The 26,812-nt window shown below is 41.0% G+C and overlaps 1 protein-coding gene across 1 annotated transcript in view; it reads left to right on the forward strand.

The window, feature by feature from the left end:
• Window positions 1-26,812, forward strand: part of CUBN (cubilin) — a 273,653-nt gene that overhangs the window by 90,647 nt on the left and 156,194 nt on the right. The window contains exons 28-29 of the mRNA XM_032474139.1: window positions 5,803-5,953; window positions 25,522-25,703. Of these exons, the coding sequence (XP_032330030.1) occupies window positions 5,803-5,953; window positions 25,522-25,703 (333 nt within the window). The remainder of the gene's footprint in view (window positions 1-5,802; window positions 5,954-25,521; window positions 25,704-26,812) is intronic.

A 26,812-nucleotide genomic window follows, 5' to 3' on the forward strand; every position in this document is an offset into this window, starting at 1 on the left:
TGCCAAGGATGATTTCTGAGAAATATTTTACATGAGTCAGTTCAAGTTCTCTAGACCCATTACATTTTTTTCTCTAAAAGCTATTTCCGGTGTGGTTTCTTTGGAAGCAATGTTGGTTCCCTCTGCCTCTGCTCAAGAGTTAGAATAATGTTTGGGGCACTTACCATAGGCCAGGACTCACATTCAACTTATGACATGGTTTGTCTCATTTGCTAATAAGCACACCAACCTTATGAGATAAGTGCCACGAGGATGCCAAGTTTCTGAAGAAATTTTAGCTTATGCAGGTTAAGTAATTTTCACAAGTTTATGTTCTAAGCAAATTTTAGAGCAAGACTAGACCATGAATCTAGAGCTTGACAATGACCAATTGAATATACTCTAGTCTACACTTGTCATAAAGCGACTTTCCTGCTTCCAATGGAAATATAATCTATTAGTGGTTTTGAGTTCAAAAAGCCACTGTAGGAACTCACTGAACATAATTCTCAGAAACTTAACTACCTTCTTTACGTGGACTAGAATTTTTGTTCTCTCTTAGGGGATTCTTTACCACACTTAGGATTCTTCCTCATGGCAGATGAATTATTTCAATTACATTTTAAACTCTAAAGGATAAAGTTCTTTTGGAGTTTTTAAAGATTTGTAATGGGAAATAGGCTAAAATTTCTTTCCCCAGAACTTTCTCCATATTCTAATACCTTTCCAAAGAAATTCTTGATTTAATTTCTCTAGAGGGACTATATTTAATTAATGCTTGAAACTAATCCTCCACTATACATTTTTCTCTTCCAGAAAAATGTCAAGTAAATAAAAAAAAAATACTTAGAAAAAGTATGAATTAGATGCCAATCTAAAATAGAAAAGGCTGTTTTAGTTGTTGCTCACTGTGATTCCAATAGGTTTAGAAAAGCAGTCAGTCTGTACATCCCAAGCTCAGATAGGTGACAATTAATTACAATTTCATTCATTAAACGATCACAAATTTTCAAAATCATGAAACAACTCAGCAACAAAGAGACGTGAAAAGCACATTTCTGTTCTGAGAGTTCTTACAGTTCATAAAGTTGATTCTTACTGAAGGAACAGATTACATGTTAACTGACTCTGGGTTCCTCCAGACTTGAGTTCCAGTGATTTGTAAAGTACCTGCAAAAACTCTTAATCTTACAAAAATTGGACTCTGTCAGTGTGCTGGGGTCGAGAGGTTCTTGTCTTGTCACAGAAAGAATTTAGAGACCAGACACGGAGGTTAAGAAAATAAAGTGAGGATTTATTAAGGGATAGGTAATTCGCTCTAGAAACAGAGCAGGCAGACCCAGTGGGTGGCTGCCCCGAGTCTCCTTGGCAAGCTCATTATATGACTGTAAAAATGAATGCACAGAATATTCATCGGTGGGGAGGGGTTTGGGGTCATCTTTCCTGCTCTTCATCCCAGCTCCACCTTCCCAGGTGGGGAAGAGGGATTTTTCATCCTTATTTAGTCTTGATCAGGAAGTTGGGTGAGGTAATAATGAACAAAAGGTTACATTCGCATGGGGGTATCATAAGCAAAAGGTTATAGTTGGACAGAGGTTATAATGATTGAAAGGTTACATTCAGATGGTGAGGATTCCTGTCTTGCCCTACCCTTCTGCCTCCAGGACACTTATCAACACAGAGGTATGGTTTTTTATTAGTCCAGAGGATCCTGTTTTTCTTAGTCAGTCCAAGGACCCCCTTTGTTCACAAAATGTGTGATTTTCTGCCATTTGCCCATGTCCCTCTTTCTCTGCTCATATCTAGCTACCTGCCTTCTCTAACAAGTGATGTGTCTTTGGTTTTATATCTTCCTCCGTGTATGTATGGGTTCTTAATATTTAGGAGTCCACGGTCCATGATCATTTCATATTGCAACTGTAGCCTGAAGTCTCTAATGGTCTAGTAAACTATGCCTGCACGAAATTATCAAACCTATGCAAAGGAAGTAGATAGAAATTGGTAAATGTGGCTTAGGCAAGAGATTTCCTTCCTCTTTGAATGTCTTAAGAGTGGTTGAGATATTTCAGGGTGGCATGGGGGTGGAGGAGCTAAAACACAAAAGTCCTAAATGAATCGTCCCCTTAAGAGAATAACCATAAAAGGTCTACATGGGGGGTTTTAAATATTCACATCTCCATATCTGAAGATACAGTTAATGGCCAACTTGAAAATGTCAGCAATAAAAACCCCAAACTTCTAAACACAGTTATGCAAATTAGATCTGCATATTCAAAGTAAGAATCTCAATCTTTCTCTTCTTAATTGCTACCAGTTTCTATGGACTCAATTCCAGCCTCAAATACTGTTCAGATGGAGTCAATCTTGAGGCTTTCTAAAAGCAGGGGTGATTGTACCCTTAGCAGGACCAAGCCAGTGTGCTTGCCAGTAGTCCCGGTGAGTCACAGCTGGAATGTCCTGTGGTTAAAGTTCTGCTCTGAAAACGGAATCAGGAGCAGCAGGCACCAACTGGTTTCCACGGTAACCAGTATTTGTGTACTTTGAAAAACGACTGTTTCTTTTTGTGTGGTACATTTACGCGGGAATAGATTGTTGAGGTGACGTTAGCCATCTGTGTGAATATAAACAAAACCTCCTGATTTAATTAAGTGTAAACGTTAGAAGGACACAAAATTGGGGGTATGGGTTTTTTTGGGTTATTTTTTGGTAGAGAGATATTGTTCAACACTAATGAATTCATTAATTTATTTGACATTATATTTAAGTATTTTCATCAATGTCTATTTGAGGTTTACCTCAATGCATCATTCTCTCCCCTCCAAAGGCAAAAAGAAACTAATTGTTATTCATCAGTGCTCCCCCCAGACCCCCTCCCCTTGTCCCCACCCCCATCCCATTCACAATGTGTTATTTAAGAACCGCTGGGATTCAGGGGCTCTCCTTCAGTGAAGTAATCCCTACCGGAAGGAAGGGGAAAAAAAAAAAACCTTCCAAGTCTTGTGAAAATGTCAAGTTTCTTAACCTTGCTGAGCTGGGAGACAGAAATATGGTACTGCTTATGGCTTTGCACAGAATCTAAAATATGGTTCCTCAAAATGTTTACCCTACCTAGTGTTTCAGAAGATCCAGGAAGCTTTGAGCGATTCCGGTTCCAGAGAAATCTGACCTTGTGTTTTGTTAGATAAAGATGAAATAATTAAAGTTTTGTTCACTGCACTACCATCCACAGTTCAGGAATGAGCCTTTGGAGTGGAAAACAGTAGAGCATTTTCTCGCTTATTCTGCCTCGGCCTGGGAACAGTATGTTTATTTTTGTATTAATTGGTTTTGAATTGGAATTCGTGCACTAGGTTTAATAAAAACTCTATGGCTCAGTTACATCCCCTACAGCGAAGCAGCAGGTTAGGAGTAAACAGATTACAACACGGACTCTCCTGACCTCCACCTCCTGCTGGGGATGGTGGGGCCGAAAGATGGTGGGGCCGGGGTGGGAGGTGAAGGGATCTGTTGTTCCTTCTTCTTTCTGTGTGGCTTTATTCTTTCTCTCATTTTTGCTGTCTCATTATGATTTCTGTTAACCATCAAGAATATTAGAAACTTGATGATAAATAGACATATTTAAAGAAGCAATATTAAAAAAAATTAAAAGGAAGCTCAAGGGAGAAGCCTGAAAAATAAACCCCATCTTCATTCATTTACTTAAAATGCTCAGCTTCAGTACTTAAGGGTGAGTGATATCATGGACTTCTGAGTTTCTCTTTTGAAATCTCTGCTGACCTTCCCCCTATCATGTCACACAAGCATGTATGTCTGATAAGCAGGCTGTCTTGAGAACTCAGCCAAGACAGCCCGAATTAGAAAGTTGCGATTTGTTACGACCTTGAATGAGGCCCTGCCTGGTCTCCCCTTCTGCAGAGTGGCCACAAAGGATGCAGACCCTTTGCTGCCTGAAAGCAGCATGCTGAAATTTCGGACTGTAAAATCCTAATGGGCAGCTCACTGTGCAAGGTTCAAGTAACCCGCAGGTTTAAGTCCCGTCAAAATAAATGCAGCTGTGGGGGAAATCATTGTGTTCCTTCATTGAAGACATGCTGGGTATCTATCCCGGGTCAAAGCCCTGTGCTGGGCAGTGAGGGGATGTGAGAGGTGGTCTGGGCTCGAAGGAAACTCATCATGAGTAAGGGAGGCGGACACATGCCTATATAACTGGAATGTGACTGTTTCCACAAAGGGGCATGAATGAAAAGCTGAGAGGTTTCAAAGGAAAACCAATTCATGACCAGCAACAAGGATTAGGGCAGGCTCCATGGAGGGTCTTTGTGGAATTTGATGATAAAGTTTTCCATGCTCCAATCAACACGTTTCAAACAGTATTTTATATCATAGCATTTCAGGAGCTAAAAATAATTTGGTCAGTTTGGAATTTATTGAAACCAGATAATACATTTACGTACAGACAAACACAAACATGCACACTCACAAGCGTGTGCTCTCCAAGAGAATTTCAATATAGGAAGTCTGCATGCCTATGACCAGACATTTTCCATTTAATTATAATGGGCAGCTCATCCCAAGGGTAACTGGAACAAAGTGTTTAATGTGGATTTTAAAGGATTAAGAGAAAATATATTGGCCTGAGTCATGAAGAAGCCGATCTTTTTGGGATTATCATTATTTCTTCCTGACTGAAGAGATATGGCAGAGAGGTTTATGTTTTTAGTTTGGAGATGTGTATCTGATGAAATTATTAAGTAAGATAATTCAGTGATGTCCAATACACAACAGGATGGAGAAATACCTCAGTGGGAAAATGGACAAAGACCTCAGCAGAAAAGTTCCAAGAGAAGAAACAGAAATGCCCAAGAAACATGCAAAAAAAAAAAAAACCCTTCAATCTCAAAGTAACAAACAGACAATTCCAAAAAGAAAACAAATTTTCACTATTAGCCCCAGCTTTAAAAATAAAAGCTGTCAAAATGGCCAAAGATCCACTGCAATAAATATGTCTATAAACTGCCAATGGGAGAATAAATTGGTATAAACTCTCTGGTAAGAAATTTAATAATATATATATAGAGCCAGAAAAGATTATACTCTTTGATTCATTCCCCTTCTAGGAATCTTTCCTGAGATAAATTTAAAATATCTAACAAAGATTTGCAATTATTGGCCCCCAAATTGGAAATATCCTAAGTGAACAATAGCAGAATTGTAATGTGAATACAGTATACTAGTGGCATTTTACGCCACCATTAAAAATATTTACATGGACTATTTAGTGACATGCTTAGTGAAAAACAGGGAACACAATTAAATGTGTAGCCCAAATTAATACACACACATATACGCCTGCACACATATTTACATGCATATATATAAACAAATGAAGAAAGAGGTTGGCAAGAGAAACTTCTGGTATTTACAATGGTTATCTTCAGTGGGATTAATTTTTGTATCTTTGTATTTTCCTTTTCATAGCTCTCTAAAATGTGTAACTGTTTATCATCTAGTATTTATTTTTAAAATTTATAGCTCACAATTATTTTACTGTTAATTCATTAGGCATCTCTTAGATGTGATTAACATGTGAACACATCTCATTGGCCCAGCATTTCCTCCTTCTGTCCCTGGATTAGACTTTGGAGGGGATCTCTCTTGGTCTACAAAGATCTGTTTTAATTTCTGTACTCCAACCACCTCAGTAGATTTACCCTTAACTTTTGAACCAAGAAACAGCTTTCACTCCATGAGAAGACTTTACTTTTTACATCTGACAGCCCCAGTGGAGCTTTCTTACATTGGGAAGTGTCTCTTTGATTTCAGCTCTACGATGGCACAAGGCGGATGGGGCGCTACTGCGGCGCAGACACGCCACCTGCAGGAGGCACCACTGGCCCCAAGCTTCACGTGCTGTTCCACACCGATGGGGTTGGTGGCCGTGAGAAAGGATTTCAGATGCAGTGGTTCATCCATGGTAAGCCCCATGCTGATCTCAGCTTTATTTGGTGGTTGCTATTTGTCCAAGAACTGTTCCCTTTGCAATTCTGTATTTGGAAACAATGCCATTCACAAATGGTGGGACCCGGGTGGTAATCTGGTGCTAGTGTACTCAGACATTGGTGGCTCTTGGTGAGTTAGGTCCTCTTAGGGTTCAGACAGGATGTGAAGTCCAGGTGGACAGGATTTGGACAGCTAAGTCGGCGCAGGAGTAAATTGCTCAAGAGCAGGGAGGGAGCTGGTGAAGTTTCTCCGGGAGAAGACCAGTACCTGGGTGTGGCAGGCAGATTGCAAGTTGAGGGGGAAGTCTCTCAGAGGGAGTGCAATAGAATGAGATTTAAGACTCATCCTGACGCTGAGCAGAGGAGTCACAAGGATCGAAGGGGAAGAATGAGTCAATCAGAGAGAGAAGGGGGAGGGCGAGGACTGGGCTGGGAGGGGAGCCTGAGCGGAAAACCTAAGCTGGTGATGCGCTAAACCAAGGATGGTGTTGTACCTGCCAGACACAGTACGGGGCATGCAAGAGCCTATCTACGAATTGGTGGTTCAGAAGATGAGTAGGGGTCATCATTCCTCTGAAGGTGAAAATTCGTATTAAGCACAAGTTCTGAAATGTCTAGACTGACCTCATGTGGCTCAACCTCAAGGGAGAGGGCCCCACATCAATGATTCTCAAAACTTGGTCCCCCAAAGCAACATCCTCATCACATGGAATTTGTTAGAATTGCAGATTCTTGGGCCCCATCCCAGACCTAAAGAATCATAAACTCTGAAGGGAAGCCTGATAATCTGCATCTTAACTAGTCTCCCTGGTGAGCGCAGTTGGAGAGCCAACTCTCCTAGGGTGATCTAGACCTGAAAAATAAAAGCCCTTGTGAATATATGAGCGGTTCTCAGCCAAGGGCTTAGGGCTTCGAGCATGAGGCAGTCGATTTGGAAGAGAAGTGGGGTTGTCATGTTATTCCGGGAATCACACACACACATTCTAAGCTCCCACTGTCACAATCAGGGCTGAGACCACAGTGAGCGCACAGGAATGCTGACTCTTGAGGGCTGGTAACATCATAGTGCGTTTATTATATGCCTCTCAGCACTGTACACAACTGAATAGCCCTATTATATACTTAAGAGTGTGAGACATTCAGTTATTATGAACTGGAGACTGAGTGTATTTCATTACACTGTAAGTATGGGTTTTTTCAGTATTTAAAAATATTCAGTGGTAATCCACAGCTACTTACAGCTTGGAATACAGATTATGAGTTCCCAAAGTAACTGAGTTTGTGGAAGCTCTGGACTGTCCTCTCCATCAAGGAGGTAGATTTAACCTTGGAATGTTAACTTACTGATCTAGTAAGTGAAGGGACTGGATTGATTCATCTCTGTAACACAGCCCATCTCTCGTATTGTGTGATTCAGAAATGGCCTGATTCTAAGGAAACAAGAGACAGTGCAGAAAGACCTAGAAGAAACAGGAAAATCTTGGGAAATGACCCAGATTTTCAAGGGTGAAGGTGGTTTTTTTCCAGAACAGTGTTCCTCGAACTTTTATGTGTCTATGCAACACTGGGGATCTTGCTAAAATGCAGATTCTGATGGGGGAGGGGAAGCGGGCGCTAACTAAGGCCCATGAGTCTGCATTTCTGAAAAGCTCCCTGGCGATACTGATGGGGCTTTTCCATAGACCACGCTTTGAGAGCTTTCTCCTCTTTGATCTCGGAAGCGGTGAGGTTCTTTCTTGCAGGGGCCCCAGCTCGTTTCCTACTGACACTGAGACAGACGGTGGAAAGTAAGAGATGCTAACCAGGAGACCAAGGCTCAGGACCTAGAGGGAGTGGTTCTTGGCCCTAGATACATGTTGGAATCACCTGGGAGTTTTAAAGAGTCCCCATGCCTGTGTTTTAACCTGCAGGGATAGGATTCAGTTGACCTGCGGTAGGACTTTGACTATAGCTAATTTTAAAAAGCTCCCTAAGTAATTCTGCCATGCAGCTAGGATGGAGAATCTCAGGAGCAGTGATTTATTTTCCTGCTGACATCTTTCTCCTCAGTGGGCTGCTTCCTCTCCCCTCCGGGCTGTTCTAGCCATACTGGCCCAAGGCCACATGAAGGACATGGCTGAATGATCATTACTGGCTACAGTGGGTGACTGTATCACTAAGGTCACACTAAGGAGTGTGATTTAATGGTCATTACTGGCCACACTGGATGGCTGTGTCACTGGCTTCCTCCAGCCAATATGCTAGACATGGCTGAATCGTCTGCTGCAAGCTCTGAGTTTGGGTTAGGAAAATTTTCTTCTTCCAGTTCCATTTGGAAACTGTCTTCCTTTGGGAGAGTCAAAGACACCCTCTGTCTATCCTCTTTTCCTGTTTACTGTTTCAAAACTTACTCCCAATTGCCGAAAGCTGGCTAAGCTTGGAACCAGAGTTGTGCAACAGAATTTTGTCAGATGGGACCAGAACTGAACAATTTTTTTTTAACTCTGTGTTGCCCATGAGATATCAGTTACGCTTGGGGAGAAACTTCTGGAAGGGCTTTGTTAGCTGTCTGGATCTGTGCAAAATTAACTGACTGTCATATACTATAGTTAACACAATGCTACAGGTAGGCAGAGTTTATAGTTTGCATCTAAACTAGGTTTTTAACTGGAGATAGCCTGAGAAGAGGGGCCAACAGAAAAAGCAAGGGTCAGGGAAGGGGTCTTTGATGGGAGAGGTTCCCTCACTTCTTACCCATTGTTGGTAAGCTGAAGACGTAAATCTGATTTCTCAGTCATCCGTGTGTTCTTGCCACAGATATTAAGGAAGGAACTGTTTCGGGCCAGGTGCTGAGCTAGGGTAGGGGACAACGTGTGAATCCACCCAGCACGCCTGGCTCCTACTCTCCTAGAGCTTACAGGCAATCGGGAGGAGTAGCGATCAAGCAAATAAGCACAAAAGTAGATATAAAAGCAAAAGTGTGATACGTGACACGGGAGCACAGAAGGGGACTGGACCCGGACGGGAAGCCAGAGCAGTCCTGTGTGAGAATAGGACTTGTGAACTCCAATCCAAGAATAAGCAGGAGTCAAGGAGGCAAATGGGGAAGGAAGAGGATTCCCGGTAGAAGAAAGACCCTGTGGTGGGAGGGAGCAGGGTAGCACGGGCACCTGCAAGTCCAGGGAGGCTGAGGTCCAGCACGATATTTAAGACAAATCAACAACAAGGTCCTACTGGTGGCACAGAGCACGGTATTCAATATTTTGTAATAACCTAAGATGGAAAGGAATTTGAAAAGAAACATATATTTTATATATATATAATAATGCATATACAACCGAGTCACTGTGCTGTACACCAGAAACTAACATGACATTGTAAATTGACTATTCAAAAAAAAAAAAAAAAAGGCAAAGAGTTTTTGCTGAAGGAGCTGCTGGAGAGGGAAGCAGTGGCCTGGGTCCTTAACAGTCAAGGGCTCGGGCAGGGAGAGGAGCCCCACCCTCTCTTTTTTGTAAACCCTGCAGGTTTCAGAGAAAAGAGTTTTGAGTAGGATCTGAAGTGACACGGTGTGCTGTGGGATTCGAATACAACAAACAAATAAATACAAGATGCCAGATCCACTGGAAAAACCAGCCTCAGTTTTAAAATGTAATAGAAATACCCTTGACTGTGTGTTCGTGGGTGCACATGCACGTGTGTGAATGGAATGCAGAAACTGTGTCTCGGCACAGTGCCTGCAGGAAGACCTCCATCTCAGAGTCAAGGCCAAGTGCCAGGGCTGGGGACAGCCCACCCGATGCAGGCAGGCCGGGAGTGGCTCTCCTCACCAGGCCCAGAGCAGCTGCCTTTAAACTCCCAGCCTCTTTTCACTGGAATCACATCTCATTTCTGATCCTTTCTCCGCTCTCACTCTTTTCCAAACCGTGCGGTGACAGCAGCTGAAAACTCTTCATGACATGTTCAGAATCTTCACGGCATCACCTCCTGGTCCCTGCGGCTGACGAAGAGTCCCCAGGCACCTCATTCACGTTGCCAGTCCGTCAGTGAGCCCCTTCCCAGTACGTGCCTCTTTGTCGCCCGCACAAACCTTCTGTTTGCTTTCAGAAGATGGATCTACAATCGGGCTTTCTTTCCTGGACCCATGTTGAAAGTGACGCGGTAGATGTGAAATGAAACCACATGGCCTTGCCTTTGTGCGAACCATCAAAGAGAACCCCTCTCTGGAAAGAAAGAAATGGCCACAGTTGCCCTGCCTGGCTAAATGCATTCAGTGCTGACAGCATTGTCCAGGGGCTGAATTTGGCCTCGGGGGCCTCCGTCTGGGTTGCCGGAGGGAGTGTGGAACTTTCTGTAAGCCATGTGAATAGGAGCCTCCAGGCCAGCTGCGCACACCCCTCGCCGCCTCTGGTCACCCCTCGCAGGGGCCCTCTTTCCCTTGGCAGTGGAATCCGGTGGCATACAAACAAGGTCAAGGAGCTTTGTGAGTGAAAGAGGGACATTTGCAAAGGGAGAAAACCCCTGGACGGGGAGGAGCAGAGGAAGGGTGAAGTGCACGGCTGGGGAGGTGATGTCACCCTGGGTTCTCACAAAGGCCAGTGTGGCCTTTTCTTCGGGGAGAGAGATGACATCACCCTCCTGAATGGGGTCTGGCTCCATTTGATCCGCCTTTCAACTATTAACGAGATTTCTCAGGACTTGAGGGTTTTTTTTTTCAGAAATCGGCTCCGGGTTTCTAAAAAGCATGTCCAGGCCCTCCGTGGCTGGCTCGGTTTGGACGTGGGCCAGCGCCTTCTTGATGACCTGTGGACGTGCAGTCCTGTAGCAAAGCACTCATCAAAAATAAATCTTTCGAGCTCTGGCAAAGACCCTCCTCCAGGTCAGCAGCGTTTCTCGTAAACCGTCCCTCAGTTCTCTTCCCTGACACGGTCATTTCCATAGCCTTTGCTATTGTCGGTCTTTCAGGGGAATTCCTTCCAATCTGTCATTTTTCTTCCTTTTCTGACTTAGAGTACGTGTGCTGGGGCTTCTGGGAGGTTCATTCTTCGAGGACAAAGGGTTTATCTTTTGTGATTCCTCATCCATCCGACGGCCTTATACGTGGATGCTGGGTACCCGCCTCCCCCGTGGGGTGTGAGGGCCGGTAAACTGGGCCTGGCGGGGGGATTTGTGGGCCTCCCTCCAAACAGCAGACAGTTTGCATTGTGCGTGGTGTGACAGCGATTCCTCTTGGCTCCTGGGAGCAGATGTTCACTGAGGACGTGTCCTCATTCAGTCATGCGTTCCAGCAACCACCCAGCATATATTTATTCACAACCAGGTTCTGGGCTTGGTGTTTATAGAATACAGAGAGCATGTTCATCTGCTCAGGCAGCCATAATGAAATACCACAGATGGGGGGCCTTAAACAGCAGAAATTAATTTTCTCACAACTCTGGAGGCTACAAGTCCAAGGTGTCAGCAGATTTGGTTTTTCTGGAGGCCTCTCTGCTTGGCTTGCAGGTGGCGGCCTTCTCGCTGTGTGCTCACCTTGCCTTGCCTAGGCGGCTTACTGCCATCCCTGTGTGTGCCCGGATTTCCTCCTCATATAAGGGGGCGAGTCAGATTGGATGAGGGCCCTGCTCTAGGAGCCTCATTCTGACTTCATCACCTCCGTAATAGCCCACGTCCACACACAGTCACATTCTGGGGTACTGAGGGTCAGAGCTTCAATGTGACAATTCAGGCCACGTCGGAGGAGGAGGAGAGAGTGTCCTTGATTGTGGGAGTTAATCATGCAGTTGTGGAGTCAGACAGGTAAGCCTGGTGTAGAATCCATCACCCGTGACACTGTGGGTGCCCGGAGGAGGCTCAGGATAGCCTCAGGGAGTTTGAGAGGCCCTCCAGGCAGCTAGGGTACTTGAGCTGAGTTTTAAAGAGTAAACAAGAATCCACCAGCCAGACAGCTATCTGGGAGAGGAAGACATTTCTGAGTAGAAACAGGAGGGATTTCAACAGGCAGTATTTCAACTAGAGCAAACATCCTCAGTACCAAGCCCAGGGGGTGGAGGCTGCTTCTTGGGAGGCTGAAAATATCGTATGCTTTCTGTATAAGCACAGACATTTACAGTGCATAGCAGACACATAGTATATCTGTGATATGCAATTTTTGGAGCAATTGGGGAAAAAAATATTGAAAAAGCCTCCTTAGAAGGGCAGTAATGGACAAACAATTGAGAAATCATGAGCTAAAGGCAAGACAGAAGTCGAGGCAGGGCAGATGGTCAGAGACCAGCTGATAAGAGGCATCGCAGGAGTTTTATTTCCTGTTGTCTCTCCTGAGCCTGGCTCCTGCGCCTTGCTAAAGCTCACAACATCTTGGAGGTACAGTGCTCACAATGAAAGTGATTTTTGAACTGTGGTCAGCCAAGCATCCGGGGCACGCTCAGAGGGCCAGGCTGGGAATCACGCCGTCTGGTCCTCATCTCGGGGAGAGACTTTTCTCTCGGCTGGTGACGGATTAATCGCATGGTGTCACTTCCTGCTGGGCGGTGACAGATCGAATGCACAGAGAAAGAAATGATAAAATACCTCTCCCACTCTGCCTGGGAAGTAGCTGCGTCTGTGATCGAGGATGTGTCCTTTGTTCAGTAAATCTGTAAGCAGTCTCTTGGTAAAAACGAATAGACTCCTGTGGTTGTTTGTTTATGTACTGTAATAAAAAAAATAAAGAAATCTTGTTCAGTTTGGGTAGAAACGTAAGTAAGAGAGAAGCTTTTAGGAAACATTAGTTCCGTGTAATTTAAAAGTTATTCCCTTAACTGCCAACGGGGCTTTCTTCCACATTTATTCCTGCTGTGTCTTGACTTACTCATTCTGACCACTTCAACCCGTTTGATATTTTGACCTTTCATCTCTGTGTTACTCTTAGAGGATGCTTAAGCAGGGAGACTGACAGGGAGGAGAGCCTTAATGCAGAACCAAAGCACAGACTTCTGTGTGATGATGCAGTGTCTGATCTTTATTTAAGGCAAATTCTCACTTAACATCTCTTTTGCAGAGAAGTTCTTCATGGATGATGCTAATAAAAAAAATCTGCTTATAAATTAACTCACATTTGTAAAATTGGGATGATAACCTACTCAAGGAAATCATGCAGCTCCTTCTGCTGTGGCTTCACAAATTTCCTAGCAAGGTCCTAGTAATTGGAGGCACTGTTCAACAGATATTAGCAACCGACAATATGCAGACATTTCAGGATGAAGGGAAAAGCTGAATCCTGACATTATCTGCCGCCTTGACGACAACAGAAAATATATGTACACACAGTTGACCTTCACTTCATGTTGGCTCTGAGTCTTGTAACCAGTGGCGACCTTTTCCAAGTCTGGCATCCCAATTCCCATGTTGCTACTGTTTGAGAAAGTCTGAGCTGTATTTCCACTGCCACTCTTTGAAACAGTGCTACAAAGAAAAAAAAAACCCTCAAATCACCATGACATTCCCCAATCATATATTACACAATTTCTGTAGTAGTCCTTGAGATTTGGGCCAAAAGAGAGGCTTTCTTGAATTTTCTGTTTGTGTTTTGGTCCCTTAGCAACAGCACCCCTGATAGACTCACTACATACTTTCCAGGGGATTCCACACTTTTTCTGCACACCATGAAAAAAGAAACCATGCATTTTTTTTTTTCAAGTTTCGAATTTCGTAGCAGCCCAAAATGACTAAACCAACACAGAATAAGCACAATGTTTACTGCAGAACATTCCTTTTTTTTTTTTTTTTTTTTTGCCCCCAGAGATTTCTCTCTATGAGTGTTTACTTAACTATTTGCCAGACTTATCTCTAACAGTATGTAACCAAGGACTTGTGTTCTGTATATTCAGAGAAACTAATGCCAGCCTTCAGGGGCACTGATGCAAAATGAAGAGTGAATCTCTGGTGTAGGAAAGTAACCACATTCTAGAAGATTTAATCTGGTTCTATATTTTCTATACAAGTGATGACGTTGATCTACTTTGTCCCTGATTTTTTTCTCCTTCTAATTATACTTATAGAATACTCAGGGGCTAAATAATGTGTATTTTACTATCTAAATGTACTTTTAAATTCAACTTAAAGACATTAATGATGCTACAAATAAAACCACATGGCCACAAAAAGAATGAGCAAAAATATAATTTAAATGCTTGGTGCCCTGATTTAATTGGCATCTCATTTGTTATTACTGGACCAAGTAATTATTTAAAAAAATATTGATGTTAAAATTTTCAAAGAGTTGATGTTATTTTACCACGTGCCGGCCCTTTGGTTAGCACTTTGAAAATATTTCTCTAGTCTCCTCCTAATAATTCTCTGAAATAAGAATTGTCATCCCCATATTGTGAATAAGAAAAGTGAGGAAGGAGTCTTAGAGAAGTCAAGTAACTTCCCCAAACTCCACAAATGATGGAATGAGGACCTGCAACCAAGTGTGTGTGGTGTCTAACTCCCAAGCCTGTGTTTCACACAGCTGCTCTTGGTCTAAAAGCAAATCATTTCCCCCCACAATTTTTTCCTGCAAAAGAGATTAAGTGATATTGCATTGCAGAGGTCAGAGCTTATAGTAGGTAATTTTGCAACTGAATTCCCACTGAGGATAATGGATGTTTTCAAGTTAATATATGCCGTCCTTCCCAAGTAAATAATGTTCCAGTTCCAAGGTCTCCCCGCTAAATTGCACAGTTCAGTCTTTCTTCAGGTGTCAGTAGCAATGATGGGGGCAGCTCACTACTTGGCAATGAGTTCAAAATAGCTTGCTATCTGTCCTTCAACAGGACAGATAAAGCTTTATCACTCATTTATAAAGGTGCTTCCTCTGGAGTTGCTATGCATGGTTGATGTAATTGTGCACTTCGGAGCCGGGATGGACCACAGAGATCATCCCATCTGTTACCATGGTTTAGTTATGTAAACCAGCTTGCAGGAGAAGTTATAGTACAGTGAAGCGTGAAAGGAGAACCCCTAGGATAGACTGGTTTGGCTGGAGGTAAGTGGCGGGGCCAGAGTGGAGCACTTGAGGGTTTGGTCAGCGTAGGAGCCCAGCCGGAGAAGACCTGGGCTGGCTGGGCGTCCATGGCATTGGTCCTGCGAGAGACCTGTGTCCCTGGTATTATAACCACAGGACATAATCTCATGGCCCAGGCTTGGACAGAGTTCGGAGGGTCAGAGGACACCACGACAGTGGCACGATGCTGCCCACATCCGTCCATTTGTTGATATGGAGCAACCTCGCTGTGGAAGAAAGATCGGGGGTGGGGGGAAAGGTGAGAGGAGGAATTGGGGGTGGGCGGAGGTGAGTGATGCACAGGGGAGGCTCCTGAGCTTTTCCCTGCAAGAGCACTGAGTACCAAAGTAGTTACATTGAAAGAAGACAGGATTAGAATGAATGCTTTTAAACAGAAGTAAGAGTATTGAACTTGGAAATCATGTAGTGAGAACACGTTTCCTCTGTCTTTGCCTATTTGGGAGATTGCATGAAATAGCTATTAGCAGTCTTATTCATGACTACTTATCTTAGGGGAAATTAGTCCAGCTGCCTGGGTCTCATTGCATTTCCTTGGAAGATATTTTTTATATATTTTTGTTAAGAAGTCTAATAATTTCAAAAATGTCTAAGAGAAAGAGAATGGTTGATTGATTTCTCTTGAATTGTAAGCAAAATATTTCTACCAGGAAACCATTTTTTTTTTAACTTGGTTGGAATGAATAGGTTAGATGAGAAAGGATATAGTTAATCAAAATGAAAAGATGGTAAGATCAACTGTACTTCTCTGGGTCAAAATGGAACACTTTTATCCTTTGATATACAGGAAATTAAAATGTATGCTATGTGAAAAGTCCTAAAATAAAAGTACATTGAGTCCATTTCTCTTTAATGGTTACTAAGGTGAAACACTCAGATTTAGGACATCTCAGAGAGTTTGATGGCTATGGTAATCCCAATTTTGAATATTAATATGACATCTTATATAGTAATTTAAAAGTCATTTTATAACTATGAATAGCATTGATTTTTGAGTTCCTTGTATCCTTGTATCTATTTTCCAAGTCATTAACTTCACGTTATGACCTTATTATTTCATTCTTTTTTTTTTCTTTCCCTACCATTGAAAATAGGTAACGCTATGCCATATCCATTGCTGTAGGAAATACAGTTAGACAAAATGATTATCACAAAGTCTCGGACTGGAGTGAATTCCTATGGAAGATGAAACTTTCTAAACACTCAGCCTAAGCTCCTGAGTTTTCTTCTCCTAATGTGACACCTAGGCCAAGTTTGTCTCTAGTTTTCTCAACAATAGACTTTTCTGAGTCTGAATGTTTGTGTCCCCTCAAAATTCATGTGTTGCAACCTAACCCCTAAGGTGATAGTATTAGGAGTGGTGCATTTGGGAGGTGATTAGGTAATGAGGCTGGGGCCCCATGATTGGGATTAGTGCCCATATAAAAGAGGTCCCAGAGAGCTCCTCACCCTCTCTGCCAGGTGAGGTCTACCACCCAGAAGAGTGCCCTCACCCTCACTTCCTAGTTCTACTGTAACAAAGTGCCACAACCGGGTGGCTTGAAACAGCAGAAATTTACTCTTTCACAGTTCTAGAGTCTAGAAGTCCAAAATCAAGGTGTGAGCAGGGCTATTGCCTCCAAGGCTGTAGGAAAGAATCCTTCCTTATCTCTTCTAGCTTCTGTTGGGAGCTGGGAATCCTTGGCTTTCTGTGACTTGTGGATGCATAACTTCCATCTCTGTCTCCATATTCATATGGCCTTCTTTCTTTTGTATGTCTGTGTCCCAGTCTCCCTCTTCTGTAAAAGATACCGATTATATTGGATTCCAGTCCCACTCTATTCCAGCACAACCTCATCTTAACTTGATAACAGCTCCAAAGACCCTATTTCCAAATAAGGTCACATTCAGTTTCCAGGTGGACGTGATTTCTGGGGGACACTGTTCAATCCAATACAGGAGGTCCTGCAGCTTTGACAACTGTCTCCTCTTCTGAGGTCACCATGCTTTGCCTTCTTTCTTCTTTCTTTTCCTCTAGAGAATGTCACATTCTTTAGCCTTTACATTAATGGATTTTCTTCTCTTATTTCATCTCAGTGATTGCTCCAGCATGTGTCCTCACAGGATCAGTGCTACGCCACAAAATCCCCCAGAAAATCAATCTGCAATTCCTTAAAATCAGACAACTTTGGAGGCCCCACTCATGGTTTTGTTGTCAGAGGGGACTGTTGACCTGATTTTAGTCTTCCCTCTTAGGACCGATACCTGTCACATCCCTTTCTCTTATCCCCCAGGAGTGTGGCATGCATTTTTAGACTATTGGGGAGTTAACTGGTAAAACCACACCAGGAATTGCTGGCTTTTTATGGTTCTTATATATGCCATAGTCACCGTTAGACAATTCGGCCTTTTAAAGGAGCTCATATTTGTCTCCAGCTCCATTCCACCCCAACCTGAAAGTTTCTGGTCAAAGTTGTTTTAATTACATTATTTGTATGTCTCATAGATATGTCAGAAGTGAGGCCTATGGACTCCAGGAAACAGTTCAACATTGTTTTGGGATGGATTTTCCCACGTTCTGAGCTCATGGTTACCATTTCACATTGTACCTGCCCCATCCCTTACTCCTTTTATAATTAAAGTATAGTTGATTTACAATATTGTGCTAGTTTCTGGTGTACAGTGAAGTGATTCAGTTAAACATATATATGTGTGTGTATATATATATAAAATGCTGTTTTACATTCTTTTCCCTCATGGTTTACTACAGGATACTGAGTGTAGTTCCCTGTGCTGTACAGTAGGACCTTGTCATTTATCTATTTTGTATATAGTAGTTTGTATCTGTTAATCTCAAACTCCTAATTTATCTCTCTCCACCCTTTCCATTTTGGTAACCATAGTTTGTTCTCTGTGTCTGTGAGTCGGTTTCTGTTTTGTAAACAGGTTCATTTGTGCCCTATTACTCTTCTAGAAAGAGTCTTTATTGGTAACTTCTCCCTGGGACCCCAGTCCCTTCACTTTCTGCCCTTCTGCATGACAGAGGGAAATTGGTCTAACCAGTGAGTCACCTCTCAAATTTTCACTGAAGAGAAAGTTTTTATTTTTAAATGGTAGAAAAACTATTAAAATATAAATCATTTTATGTCATTTTAATGAATCATATGAGCATCATTATTTCTCATGTTTAAAATGTATGTTTTTTATTTTACTTTTTTTACAATACGTTGGCTTTTCATCTTCTCTGTAACGTTTTTTCATTGGCCACTGACTTCTCAGGCATTTCCCTCAGAAGTTAGAGGATAAGGTTTGAAGATGTCCTGTTTGGGTCCGTTCCCTGCCTTCTCCTCCAGCCTCAGTGGGCTCTGGCCACGTCACTTCCAAGCTGGCAGCCCTCCCAGCACTGTTGGTTTATGGAACGAAGTTTCAGGAAAATGCCAAGTGTAAGGAGGTGATGCATTTGGCCAATTGTAATCGCAGGAAATACAGGATGTGCTTTTAAAACGTTGTGCCTCTAATTCCATTTAGCCATTTCATTGCTGGTTTGCTTTTATTAAAGCTCTTTTATTAAAAACAAAGCAAAACAAAACACACAAAAACAAACTACAGCCACCCAAAATCTTAAGGATCGAATGTAAGCAAATGATGTTTTTTGTTGTTCTGGAATTTTATAATTCATTGCTGGTTTTACAGCAAACAAACAGATAAAAACAAAAAAACAAAAAACAAACAAACAAAAAAAACCCCTCAAAACAGTGTTAGAAGTTTCTAACTTTCTTCCATGAAAAAGATATAAGTTATCTTCACAAGTAAGTAGGGTTAGCAACAACTTTTAACTCTTTCTTGTTACGAGTTCAGTAAATCAATGTGCTTCCTGCAGATAAGGTAAGCGCTTCCTTTCAGCTGACAACTGGGAGTTGGAGAAAAACAGAACCAAACAGATTATCAGTCACCATAGTACTGAAAGTTTTATAAAGATTAACTCACTGAAACTGAAAAAACATGTGATTCTCTTCAGAACATTATTTTATTCCGGTTCGGCTGATGTCTAAGAACGTTAATATATTAGATTTTGTCAGATTTGCCTCAGATTAAGTGAAAAAAACTTTTGCTTCATTTATTTCAGGTTGCTATGGTGATTTTTTTTTTTTTTCCTCAGTAGATGGACAGGACAGTAATGAGGGCAGTGTTCAACACTGCTGCTCCAGGGCCTGAGGGCTGAAATGCCCAACAAGCCTAGTGGAGAGAAGACAAAACTGAGAGTAGGGGATCGGGGTGGGAGGGGTTGGCCCCAGATCTGCTGTTCACTATGTGAGTTACAAGTCCAGCAGTCATCCTGAGCCTCACTTTGCCCATCTCTAAAATGGGTCTGCTATGATCATTCTTGCCTACCTGATAGAGTGGTTATAAATTTCAAATAAGATAATGTGCTCATTAAAAGCCCTTGGGAAAACTGTGAACTACCATGCAAATAAGAACTAACTTTATTGTAGCTTCGTGAACAATTGATTTCTTATCTCCCATCAGCTATTCATGATGGCTCTTTAGCTGGTCCCGAAAATTCCAATTCTAGCTCCAAGTCTTTCTCAAATCTCATTCTATATCTAGATGAACTTTTGTTCAGTTGTAACACACAACATATATGGAGTGATTGTCATATGCAAGGCACTTAGCTAAAAACCTTACTTTGTTTTTTTTTTTTTTTTCACTTAATCAGTGTCACAACCTATTGAAGTTAAGTACTGATACTGCAGATGAAGACATTGAGGATTAGAAATTTTAAGTTAGTTACCCAAAGAATAGCACAGTCAGGATTGGAGTCTGTTTGTCCTTTGCCATGGCCTGTGCTTTACTTGGTGTGTTATAATATTTCCAAAAGGTTTGCAACCACACATGCAGATTGTGTAACTCTGAAATCATGTCATCTCCTCCATGAAAATCTCTCACCCGTTGGGTGCGAAGAGCCACTGTCTCTATTTCTTCTAAATACGTGTCCCTCAAAACGTTTTATTCATCACTCCATTGTAGACACGTTGGTTAGTATTTTCAGCATTTAATTATTTTCTTTATATAGACTCCTGAAATGCTTTTATAAATCATTGTCCTCTATTTTAGCTGACTGAAGCCCAGTTATAGAAAATTCTCTGTTTCTCTGCATTTTATTATTCATTCAACCAGACAGGTCATATGATGATGACAAGGATTTGAGGAATTTAAGCATCACCTACTGTGTCTTTCCTGATAACTATTGGTTGAAATAACTTCTTTCATCTCCATCCTTGTCAATCTTCCATCTCTCTTTCCTACCCTTCCTGTGACCACTTGGTCACTCACCCAAGATCACAGACATGGCTGACAAGGATATGATTTTTTTAAATTATTGCATAGCCTGCTAAATGTGTTTTTTTCTCTTTTAGCAGTTTCATTTGTTTTAATATTTAATATTGGTTTCTGCACTATTATTTCTACTCTACATGAAGTGAAGACACCTGAGATTTTTCCAGAAGCCTTGTTGTTTCATCTTCAAAACAGGCAGATGGATTTTGAAACAGAATTGTTTTTTCTGTGACTCATTCAGGAGAAACTGTATTTTAACAAGAGACTGTCAAGCCCTGAATCCCACACCAAGGGAGAGAGTGCAGTGAACTATAGGGAATTATAGTTGTTCTTGGCTTTCATTTATAATTTAAAAAGCTCAACTGTTGGTGTGAACTTTTAATTTTTCATTATTACCATAATTATAGAATTCCAAATTCATGTTCTAATGTTTCACTGTTAGCTTAATAACAGCTTGAATTTATGAAACAAATTATCAAATTCATTATATATATATTTTGTATACATATATATATTAATTGAACTATAGCCAGTTTACAATGTTATGTCAATTTCTGTGTACAGCACAATGCTTCAGTCATACATGAACATAGATTCATTTTCATATTCTTTTTTACCATAAGTTACTACAAGATATTGAATATAGTTCCCTGTGCTATACAGTATAAACTTGTTGTTTATCTATTTTATATACATTAGTTAGTATCTGCAAATCTCAAACTCCCAGTTCATCTCTTCTTACCTCTTTCCCCCCACCGGTAACCGTAAGTTTGTTTTCTACGTCTGTGAGTCTGTTTCTTTTTTGTAAATAAGTTTGTTAGTCTTGTTTAAGATTCCACATGTAAGTGATATGTATATTTTTCTTTCTCTTTTTGGCTTACTTCACTAAGAATGACAATCTCCATGTCCATCCATGTTGCTACACATGGCATTATTTTATTATTTTTTATAGCTGATCATTACATAATTAATTTTTTGGTTGATAGAAGTGTTCCTAATTATGTTATGAACATGTTTTTCTTTGTCACTTAGAGCAGAGAAAAAAACAGACGTCATTCATTTTTTTCAGTTTTATAAGGTGTATTTTGACATAATTTTTTTTGCCTGATACCAAGTACACATTTATTATAGAATCTCAATATCTAAGACAAAGAAATGATACCCAAGATACCCAAGAGAGTGATGCACAGCTAGGGAAATGCTGATAAAAGTCCTCATCTGTGGACTGAAATTAGTACTAAATGAGAATTATGCCAACATCATACTACTGAAACTAGCAAATTCTGAAACATCTTCTCACAGCTCAGCATGATGATTCATTTATTCTTATTTATAACTTACCATCAATTAGCATGTGAAAGATGAAATAGAGTTCACTGTTTTTTCAGGTCAAAACTTATTGAAATTATTCTTTGCAAATTGCAGGAAAAGCAAAAAGAATTTAATGATCTGCAGGAGGGCATGTGGAAATAACACTTTTTGAAATAACTTTTTTTTTTTTTCTGAAAAGACATTGAATAACCTGTCTTCTATAGCACTATTTGTACTATGCATATGCTCAATAAATATTGATTGAATCAAGGAGTAGGAATTGAAAAGTTCTTTTTTATCTCTTTGAAAAAATAGAAACACAAAGAGGGAGTTAAATTTCTATCATAATTATCAGAATTAATTTTATTTTTCAGTACTTCATAGTTTTTACAGCAAAATAGCCCTAAAATGAACTTATTCTATTTTGCATTTGATGTGAACTTTTAAATCAAAATTGTTACCTTTGGATATAATAAACCTCAGAGGTAGTGAGAGTGTGCAAGGATAAAAAGAAAGCCTCAAAGAGTTTTCAGGTTCCAATAGTTTCTTTCACTCCTCACAACCACACAATATTTTTTTCTCCAAAAAGGTATGGCTTTTAATAATACTGGAATTTCTCTTTAGGAGACACACACATTAAGTGTTATTCATGAGAATAAAACATGGCATACCTAAAAATAAAACTGCGCCTTGTTTTCTTATAAACCTTGTTTGTGTTGGTTTTACATCTTAGGGAAAAGTACACTGTGGGTCTCCAGAGCTGTAAGTGGCTAAATAAAACAAGTAGTATCATTTTTCAAAGCATCCCTGACTGCCAACAATCTGATTATCATTCCAGCTTACAGTGACTAGTTTAAAGGTACTACTATCCTGTTGCTTGCAAAAGAATTTACAGGGAAAACTAAAACAACTGGAAAAGACAATGGAAAAATGCTATACAGAATTTTAGATGAATCAACTATGATAAAAAAAATGGAATTCGATTATCTGGTGAACTGAAGCTAAACAGAAATGCAGAGATGAGGTATCCAAGCTGGCATTTCCTTGTTCTCTTTTATATGATGTGGCTACAAAGTTATTTTCCTCCAAAGATTTTTTTTTTCCCCATTGGATTATCTATTTGGTAACAATTGATACTGAGAACCCTAGGAGCTGAAAATGTGGGTTGAAAAAAATGGGGGTAACAGAATGGCTTTGCTTATACCTATAATGTATTTTAGTAAAAAATGCTACATCTTAAAATAATCTGTATTGGCCACTGTGAGATACTCCTGCAAGCATCATTTGATGGAATGTACTGTGACTGGTGTCCCTCTGGGCGTGTGCAGCGGTGTTAAGGACATACACAATCTGTGCTGATTTTGGCTTCAGGATTATTTTCCATGGATTGTTGTAGGAGGAAAATATTTTCTAATCTTCATGGAACTTATGTGGTTTTTTTTTGTTTTGTTTTTTTAACATTTGCCACAGTCTGTGAACCATGACAACACACCTAAGTTTAAATAGCTTACTCTCAGGACTTTAACCGGAAATAAAAGTACAAACTTTATAAGAAAGATATTGCCCAGTGCAACAAATGGAAAGTCTGAAAACACAGAGGTTTTCAAACAGACGCAGGAAACTGGCAACTCAAGAAGATGGTAGCATGTGGAACAGGAATCAGGTTTCTTTACCCAACCAAGAGTCTTCTTAGAATTCCTACCTTTTTTCAGTTAAGTGGAGATTCTACATGGAGACTCTGTCTTTTGAACTTTAAAGACCTTTTTTTTTCTTACTCCCTGTACGGATGGATTTGCGTAAGTTGAGTAGTAGACATGACCACAGCTTTAGCATCTTACGTTTTAAGTCCTATTCATGTGAAAGTGCACATACATTCACAATGCAGCGAGGGGGCACTGTGATTCTTAAACATGAGAAACCGTGATGCGCAGTTAGAGAAGGTGCTTGGAGGAATTACCAACCAACAAAGAATATTCTGAAACAACAGAAAAGGAAAACCGGATATGTTAATAGAACAAACCATGTTTTTTTAATCATCAGAAATTGCTATTGGAAAATAAGATAATTTATCTTTTTTTTCTGATTTTATCTTTACTTTTTTTCTAATTTTGTCTTCAGATTTTACTTCTTCCATAAATTTTTCTGTCTCCCCATTCTAAAATCTCTGAATTCCTACAAACTATAGAGTCAGTAGAATATAGTAATTAAGTGCTCTGGCATGGCCAGATTGCATTGGATTGGTCTCCTGGCTCCATTACTTACAAGCCAAGTAACCTTGGAAAAGCCACTTGACCTGTGCTTGCACTGATTTACTCATCTGCAAAATGCAGGCAGTAATAGTACTTGCTTCATGTGGCTATCATAAGTATTAAAACAGCAAATGTCTAAGCACTCGGTAAGTGGTGGCAGTGTTTCACTGTGTACCACATGCTGTAGCATTTGATTATTTGTTTTAATGATTTGCCTTAATTACTTTCTAAGGCATGACATCTAAACATTCGTAAAACATGCTGTAGTCTTTTCCCACGATTTGGGTTTTGTATATCAGGTTTTTATTTGTTTGCTTGGTTTTTAGACATAAGTTCTCTGGGTCAGGACCTGTATCATTTTTGCTGCTGTTGTTTGTAGTAGACTTTATTTTTTAGGAGAATTTTGGGTTCACAGCAAAATTGAGTGGAGGGTGGGTTTCCCCTGTATCCCTGTCCCCACCTGGCACTGCCTCCCCCGTTATCAACAACCCCCACTAGAATGGAACATTTGTTATGACTGAGAATCCTGCATTGACCCATCATTATCACCCAAAGCCCATAGGTTACATGAGGGTTCACATCTGATGTTGTACATTCTGTAGGTTTTGATGAATGCATAATGATGTATGTTCACCATTATGGTATCACACAGAATAGTTTCACTGCCCTAAACGTCTTCTGCACTCTGCTTGTTCACTTCTCCTTCCCCTCCAGCCCCTGGCAACCACCGATCATTTTACTGTCTCCATAGTTCTGCCTTTTCCAGGATGTCAGATAGTCATAATGATACAATGTGTAGCTTTTTCAGACTGGTTTCTTTCACTGATTGGGATGCATGCCTATTTCCTGCAGGTGTTTTTGTGCCTTGACAGCTCATTTATTGTTAGTGCTGAGTAATGTCCCAGAGTCTGGATGCACCACAGTTTATTTATCTAGTTCAGGTACCAAAGAACATCTTGGTTGCTTCCAAGTTCTATAAGTCTGCTATAAACATCTGTGTGAAGGTTTTTGTGTAAAAAAACCCTACTATATATATATACACACACACATATATATAATTTTTATTGAAGTAAAATCAATTACAATGTGTCAATTTCTGATGCACAGCACAATGTTCCAGTGATGCATATACATACATATATTCCTTTTCATATTTCTTTTTTATTTCTTACAGTCTCTCATACAAAGGTAAGGATTTTTTAGTGCTTAGAATTCCACATCTTAGGTCTGAAAGGACTTAGAAATAAGTCCTTAGGAGATACAAGGAAACAGAAGACCAAGAGACAAAGTGTTGACTGTCCCCACGGTCCATTGTGCTTCCTCCTAGGAAATTCTTACCTAAATACAATGAAGAAAATCTAAGAATTAGAATGACATTTTGAAAATACTACCAAACGTCTGATGTGGTGAGAGTAAGGGCTGCACCAAATAACATAATCAATGTTTTTTTAAAATAAATTTAATAAGCTGTAGTCATGACTTCTTCTCATTGTTTTATAACTGCTTTGTCATAACTTTACTGTGACTTTATAATTTTTCTCATAAGTTGAGCATTGTACGTTTTCAGTTATCTTTTGCATAGTTTGATCTTTGACATTTTCCCGGACGCTGCTGCCTTGACTGAGCCTTGCTGTTTTCACAGGTTGTGGTGGAGAGTTGTCTGGGGACACGGGCTCCTTCAGCAGTCCCGGGTACCCTAACCCCTACCCTGCCAACAAGGAGTGCATCTGGTACATTAGCACAGTTCCTGGGAGCAGCATTCAGCTCACCATCCACGATTTTGATGTCGAATATCACACAAGCTGCAACTTTGACGTCCTGGAGGTAGGAATTTAGATTGTTTTCAGCATGTTAGAGGATTTTGAGTAGAACTGGAAATCATTCTGCAAAATAATCCCTAAAGTCTTTCCCGTGGCCAGCAGTGTTCTATTCCTAGTCATTTTGATGAGTATCAGCTCTTCGTGAAGGATGCTTGTAGACAAATGGGGTTAATATCTCAGTTTGGGTTTCTCTAAAAGCAGAGCCGAAGGATTTGGTGGCAGATGGTATACCTAAGAGCTGGTGCCAGGAGGCAGGAATGAGGGAACTGTGGCAGGGAGGGTGAAGGAAGAAGAGCCAATGAGGGAGCCCCCCATGGGCTGAACCCTGCGGTGACCCTCTGAGGTCCCCTGAGTTCTGCTCATCAGAATCATCCCTCTGAGGAGGCAAGGCTGAGCCCTGGTCCCCTCACTTCCATTCCCACTGATGGAGGGTGCCTCTTGGGATAGTCAACACCCCATGCTTCCAGTCTGAGAAAGCTCCCTTAGGAAAGTCAGTGGGATGCAGAGTTTAGAGAAGAGACGGGTGCTTGGGGCAGGACATGGCCATGGGCAGAGGAAGTGCCCACCCCTTTTCTAACACTGCTGTAAACGATTTATCCGAGATCAGTAGGGCAGCCTTGAGAATGCATTGTAATCAGCGTTGTTGCCGGAATCTAGTCATTAGATGACTTCCAAGCACACACAAAGCTCCTGCCACCTCAGCTGTAGGGACTGCCCCAGCACATCCTGACAAGGTTCTGTTTCTAGTAGAACTTCAACCCCATGAAGCCTGGGTATGTGTCTGTTTTTGTTTCATTTCATTTCAGGGCTTATATCCCCTAGGGCCATACAGCGCTTGGCAAATAGTAAACACTTAGTATATATTTGTGGAATAATTGAAGGTGCCCAAATCTCTGACTGATGCACCATGATAATGTGCATTGATGGCGTCTTGCCAAGGCATTTCAACATCCATTTTCCCATTTGAATGTTAATGAATCCTCTGAGGTAAGAGGGGAATTTTGCCCCCATTTTGCTGTTGTCAAAACAGAGGCTTAAAATGCCTGATGGGTTTTTCCACGACCCTAAGGATGGTTAGTGGAAGAGCTAAGAACTAAATCCATCCCCTGGCAC

This window comes from Camelus ferus, chromosome 35, assembly GCF_009834535.1.
Source record: "Camelus ferus isolate YT-003-E chromosome 35, BCGSAC_Cfer_1.0, whole genome shotgun sequence".
Lineage (NCBI taxonomy): Eukaryota > Metazoa > Chordata > Mammalia > Artiodactyla > Camelidae > Camelus > Camelus ferus.